The 6,810-nt window shown below is 45.7% G+C and overlaps 1 protein-coding gene across 1 annotated transcript; it reads right to left on the bottom strand.

Annotated features, from left to right (window-relative positions):
• Nucleotides 1-425: 425 nt before the first annotated feature.
• LOC138369232 (uncharacterized) lies at nucleotides 426-1,856 on the bottom strand. The gene has a single exon (XM_069332173.1). It carries the CDS (start codon nucleotides 1,854-1,856, stop codon nucleotides 426-428), a length of 1,431 nt encoding a protein of 476 aa, XP_069188274.1.
• Nucleotides 1,857-6,810: the final 4,954 nt, after the last annotated feature.

Here is a 6,810-nt window from a genome sequence, read left to right as displayed (position 1 = left end):
TTCTCATCTTCCTCAATCCTTCCTTCTCCATAAGCCTGTTCTTGAATCTTCTTTAGATTTCCACACTCATCTCCGCCTTCCCTATAACGATCCTTTCTCTTTCTGAACTTCAGTCTGCCCTGGCCCTCTGCGGATCTACAGCAGCGGGCTCGGATGACGATCGTTATGAGATGCTTCGCCATCTCCCTCAGTGCACGTTTCAGTATTTACTGAATCTGTATAACCAGGTCTGGGAGTCGTCGTACGTCCCTGAGGACTGGCTCGATGCCTATCCCTAAATACCCTATTCGAAAACTAGGGTCTCTCGGTACGTCTCCTAAGGATTTGAGCCTAGGCATTGTGTTGTGGGGGCCCTCTTAACCTCGTGGCCCCAACCCAGGGAACCAGGGGTATTCTCTTGCACCATCGGTCTGTGTCAGGTTCGGTTAAAGGCAGTGTGTCCTGTGGAGGCAGGAATGTACTAGATGATCCTTAAGTGACTTTCCTCGTCTCCAGGCCAGCATTGGAGGTGTTTGGGCAAACCTAGGCCAAGAAGGGTGGTCCCCATAGGTGTTTCTCAGCCAGTTCCAGATGTCAGTCAGGGCATTATGGACAGGGTTTGCTAGGCCGTTAAAATACAGCGATGGGAGGATCCATCTCGACTGAGGGTCTGGAGTGGGGGCCTGTATGAGGAGCTCTGACCTCGTCTTCAGGTCTAGTTTGTTTTTAGCCGTTGCTATTACTCGTTCTGGGTATCCTCTGGCTGAGAACATGTCCCAGAGGTCTAGAAGTTGAGTAGCAAGTGTGTCTTCAAGGCTGTTTATCCTCTTCAAACGTAGACCTAAGGAGTAGGGTAGGGAGTTCTTCAAGGAGGAGGGGTGACTGGAGTCGTATCGTAGATACGTGTGCAGGTTTGTGGGCTTGTAGTAGGCCTTCGTGTGAAGGAGCCTGTCCTCACTGCCAATGAACACTGTCGTATCCAGGAAGTATATCTCTGTTTTACTCTGCTCCAAGGTGAACTTCAGATTTTCGTGGCCTGTATTTGTCCAGGCGTAGAAAGACTGGAGGAGTGTGTCTTGTCCAGTCATTATACCGAAAATATCGTCAATATAACTGAAGTACACGTCTGGTTTATCTGGGCGGAGTGCTCTCTGGTGCTCAAAGGCCACGTGAACAAAGATTTCCGCTATAGCCACACTACTTGATGCTTGTATTGCCGTTCCCTTTACTTGTCTGTACGCTGCTGAATCGAAGGATAGAATTGTATCCCTCATGACATGCAGAATCGCTTCCTCCAGGAGAGCCCTTGATGGGGACCTCCAAACTCCTGCGTCTCTGAGAGGCTGGCGTATGAGGTGTTTATGGTCGTCGAAGTACGTCGAGACCAATCTCGCTGCCTCCCGTTGGGGGATGCTTGGGTAGAGGGAGACTATGTCAAGGGAGAACAGGGTCGTGTTCTCTGGGACGGGTCCTCTGCTTGCATTCAAATCCCTCAGTTTCAGCAAAAAATCAGTTGTGTCTTTCAGACGTTCATCTAAAAGAGAGAGAAGGGGGTTTAGTAATGCTGTGCAGATCAAGTCAATTGGGCGAGTTGGTGCTTTGCAACCGCTAAGGACTGGTCTGCCCTGCCATGTACCTGTAAGAGGGTGTAAATCTTTATGAATCTTAGGAAGGAGGTATAGGTTCGGAAGCTCTGCTTTAAAGGCAAGGTAATAGTCTCTTGCTGCTGAGTTAAGTATACCTCCTGTTGAGTTTGCTTGTTTATTGTTAAAGAATTTCAGGACCAGGTTTCTACTCTTTGTCCTGGCGTTCTCCAGGGCTGTGTGGCCCTGCTGTATTTTTTGGTAAGTCGTCTCGTCTGAGAGGTGCCTTACCATTTCCTTTGTGTAGTTCGTTTTTCTCCAGACTACTACAGTACCGCCTTTATCCGCGGGTTTAATTATAATGTCTTGGCGAGCCTTAAGGGTGCGTAGCGCCTCCCTGTGTGTTTTTGTAAGGTTACCACGGGTTCTCTGCTTTACCTGTGTTTTAAGGATTCCAGGGTTGCCTGGATTTGTGGGTGAAGTCCATTTAAATTGAAAGTGGTGTTTCCTTGAACTGAGGCAGGATTCGGGTATTTCATTGAAAACGATCTCTCGGGTTGTTGTTTCCTTTCTTGGTGGGGTTGTGGCCCTGACCTGAGTTTGCTCCATGCCCTGTTAATCTGTGTCTCTAGGTGTGAGAGGGTTTCCTCTACTGCCTGTACTCGTTTGGGTTCTGTAGGGGGCCCAATCACAAAGGACAGGCCCCTACTCAAGAGGTCCCTCTCTATGGTGCTCAGAGGGACCTCAGATACCACCGATTTTTTTTTTTTTTTTTTTTTTTTTTTTTTTTTTTTTTTTTTTTTTTTTTTTTTTTTTTAGGGATTTTGCCCGTTTGAGGTCTCGTTTTGCCCTCCTCCATAGTTCCACCCGGTGCCGTTTCCGGCGCCCTATGTGGACACTCAGTTCCTACCCCTACCCATGCCCCTCCCAGGTTTGCCCCTACCAGGTCTGCCCCTGTGGGGGGGGGGGTCTGGGCGGACCTTGAAAATTCTGGTTAGAGTATGGCCCGGGTTGTTGGGCATAGGGTTGAAAGTAGGGGTTGTGGGCATAGGGTAGGAACCCTGCTGGGGGTTGAGCATAAGGCCAGGGTGGAGGCTGCTGGGGAGCCTGGGCTGCCACCTCGGTTTGTACTTGGGGTTGAGTAACTTTTGTCTGTAGTTGGGGTTGAGCTACCTGAGTCTGGGATTGAGATGTCGTTCTGCCAGGCTGTGTAGACTGCTGCCCCGGGTTTTTAGGTGGGGCTAAAGACTGTACCTGGGTTTGTTGGCTTGTACCAATCACGTCGTCAGGGAGCGGCCGTAAGACTGAGCGGGGTGTAGCTAGTTGTTGCCCCTGGGTCTGGGCCTGTGGTCTTAGGATGTTCATTACCTTCTGCCGTAGTTCCTTCCAGGTCCCTTCGGATGGCGTTGTCTGAAAGTTTGTGTTTGCAAGCTGTTTGAGCGTAAGGTAAATGTCCGTCTGATGTGGTTCTTCGAACACCATCACTACCTCTCTCCTTCTCAATTTGGTTTTCGCAAGTGCCGCAGCACGACTGATGTCCTGGTGAACTTGGAGGTCCATATTCGTACTGCTTTTGCTGCGAAGACCTCCGTTGTTGCTGTCCTTTTTGACCTGGAAAAGGCTTATGACATGACTTGGAGATACCATATTCTGTCCCAACTTAGTTCTTTTGGCTTTCTTGGTAATCTCCCTCTCTTCCTTCAAAGCTTTCTTTCTCGTCGTACCTTTCGAGTCAGGCTTGGTGCCACTCTCTCTGCCTATTTTCAACAGTGTCCCCTCCATGGTGCCTCCTTGCCGTGGTGAGGGGCTCACGTACACCTCCCTGGGACCGGTGTGGGTTGCCTGTGCCCCTTCTCCTGCCCCCTCTTTGGGTGGTGTACGTTCTGAAGGGCACCATGTAGGGGCCTTGTGAGCCATCGGACCGCCTGCTGGAGGGGTCGCCTGTGAGAGGCCGACCTGAGTGGATGTTGGGTGTCCATGCTGGGGCGATAGGGGGACTGTGGTCTTAGCACCAGTGTGGGAGAATGAACGATGTAGTAGGACTCCCCTGTTGAAAAGGGGGAGCACCGCTGGGGACGACGCACCCTTCCTGCACTGGCCCGCGCTCGGCCTCCCTGGCTGCCCTGGTAGGTGGTATCCCTTGGTTCCAGGAACCATCTCTTTTGTTTGGTTTGCTGTATGGATAACGACTTGCCTTCTATTCCCAAGGCTCATGGGGTGGGCGACCAGGCCCCTGAGTCAGACCGTCCTGGAAGACCGGGATCTGTAGCCCCCGCTACAGGACCCGGTTAAGGCCCAGACCGGACTCTTCCTCCCTGCTCCCCTCCCTCCTCTGTGGTTGGGTCGACCCCAAGCCTGCTGTGGTGACTGTCTCGTCCCCTTGCACGGCTCCATCCTTTGTGACTACTGCACCTTTTGACCCGTCTGTTGGATATTTCCAACATCGAATACAGCATTGTTGTATTCTCATTACTTATTACTAACCATACTAAATATTGTAGTAAGTAAAATTAACAACTCGTAGAATTCTCATGTACTAATAATTCATCTGTGCATTAGGCTAGAATTCTCACGTCACCTGACGCCAGTATTGCGTCAGATTTCCTTACAGTAAACACATTATATCCAATTTGTGTGAGAATTAAATACGATTCTCCATAATTAAAGCATTCTGTATGACAACTGATTGCAGACGAATTGTTCTCTAACTAAAAGCCGAATAGAGCGTTAGAATCAAAGCGTCTACCTCGCGATAGAGTTAACGTCATCAATGAATGCCATGGGGAGACATTAATTCCTCTCCCTTATATATTTACTATTCTTAAATTGGTAAATAATAATATTTTGTTCCTCTAAATAATAAACCCGTCCAGTCTTTAACGTTTCAAGCGCAAATGCGAGAAATATTAATGTTCGAGACAATAATTTGTGTTATGAACGTCAACTCGGTGTGGGTTGGAGGGACGCCATCCCCCTCAGTACGCGGACACGTGCAGAGCCGAAAGGAGGCAAAGCTGCGCTTACCGTACTCATAAAAGACGCCATTGTCCAGCAAATAGGACTGGTGTGATCCATCCTCAGATGAAAGCCGCCACTGTGAGGCGTGAATGACCTTGCAGATAATATCTTCAACTAGTGCTGGTGTTAAATGAGGGACCCCTTGACTTGGTTCCTGACGACACGTGATCAGCCAGCTTGAAACGCATCACTATCCAGGATAGGTTCACCGGAGCCTGGGATGCGCAATTACGGCAATCTTAATACTTATACAGTGCCCACAGCTAAGTATTCCTTTATTTGATGCATCATTTACAGGTCTGTTAAAAGCAGGGTGATTGTTCGTTACGCAGCGGGATAACACCTAATAACAGGTGATTAGAATTCCATCTGTAGATATTAATATTTTTGAATATGAATTGAGTAGTTAAATCAATTGCTACTAGTAGTTATTTATCTTGCAGCCCGAGAGAAGAATTCCTCCGGCTGCCTCCTCCATGTTAACCCATACCACTCGTCAGTGTACCGAATCTGGAGAATTAAGAGGACTACTATGGTTATCTAAAAGAATCTGCTTCAAGCTAAGGCTTATTTCTTTTTTTTCATTTCCTTGCAATTTGATTTATTCAGAATGTTTGATATTAATGTGTGATTTACTGTAACTCATTATTATGCTCATATTCATGTTTTTCTTTATGTGAATGATATTATATTCAGCATTATTTATAGGATTAGATTATTATTAATTGAATTAGTGAACGAACCACACTGATTCCTGGACGTACTTACCTCCAGTAATAACCCCCCAATGTAGGTGTTTGAGGTTTGTTTCCTTAATAATACAGCCCATTAATTATTCTTATGATCATGCTTTCTAGTTATATCCATAGTGTGACGATAATCTCCTTCAAGAGATTGAGCCTGCTCTTCCCTCCAAAATTACGTCTTCACAATTATATAAAAAGACTATGGAAGAAATGTCCAACAACGACAACAACACCAGCACCAGCAAGGCTTGCCAGGGTGAGCAGAAACGTATGCAACCAGCCACCTGTTCGAACTCCAACCACCAAACTACCCGTTGATCGCTACGGCTCCGCTGATTGGTCGCCGGTCTGGCTGCACCTGCACTCGCCCCCAATACTACCTGATGTCTGGGGTCGCCCCAACATCAGTCCTCAGAATGTTCCGTGCTTTCGTAGCCAGCACTCCTCCCAGCTAGACGTTAGCGTGTACTGAGAGAGGTGGTGGCTTTAAGCCAATATTCCAGCACCTCCCACTAAACTTTTGTTGCACTTCTTGTTATTTTGACTTAACGTAACTTTTCATTGTGTCATTTAAGTATTCTTATTATTTTGATTCATTGATTTTATTATAAGAATTTGTTTGTGCATTATTTTCATGTTTTGATTTATTTAACGTAATTAAAATTTCATTGTTAAAGTTTACTTGTGTTTTGTGTGTCTTCTCCTTACCTTACCACAGACGAAGTTCCAGTTTTTTCTATTTTTTTTTATAACTATGTGACGAGGCCATACCCCTAGCCTTAAACAGCCGAACACCAACGCGTTACCGTCACAATAGTCACTGGTTTTCTCTAGAATTTTATCCAATGATCTAAATTCTCAGTTTCCCTCTTTACTATAAAAGCGGGTGGTCCTTCGTAATTGAATTTTGCTACATTAATTATTAATTAAACAGAATCATGCCCAAATATCCCACATTATGGTCCTTCGAACCGGATAGGCATTAAATTTATAATTAAAATATTAACCATTAATAACTAATCCTTGTGTGATAGAAGCTAGACTAACTATTTAATTAATTGTGTCAACTAACAGTGTAACACACCAGTTAGCCTAGATCACACTAACAGCTACCTTATACATAGCTTTAGTGGGTCATAACCAATTACCCACAACATTTAGACCTACACTTCATACTGAAGTAGAATCTTTAGGTCACCAAGAGCAACAGCTCATAACCTTATATTAATCACTAACACCAATTAAGTGCTAACCATTTAGGCTATACCAATGTTTCAATATATGGCTGTCAGCAGACCGTCCATTATAGCCTGAATCCATGTTATAATTACTGATTCACTCAAGTCAGTGGATCATTAACATTTAGGGATCCAGTATACTAATATAAATTACTGATCTCATACTAGTTAATCATTACTAACCCTGATAATATTTTATTCCACAATTAGGAGTACATTCAGGAGTTAGATAATATTTACGGCAGT

The sequence above is a fragment of the Procambarus clarkii genome, chromosome 27, assembly GCF_040958095.1.
Source record: "Procambarus clarkii isolate CNS0578487 chromosome 27, FALCON_Pclarkii_2.0, whole genome shotgun sequence".
NCBI lineage: Eukaryota > Metazoa > Arthropoda > Malacostraca > Decapoda > Cambaridae > Procambarus > Procambarus clarkii.
Note: the sequence above shows the minus strand (reverse complement) of the source record. Positions and strands in the feature narration are given on the sequence as shown.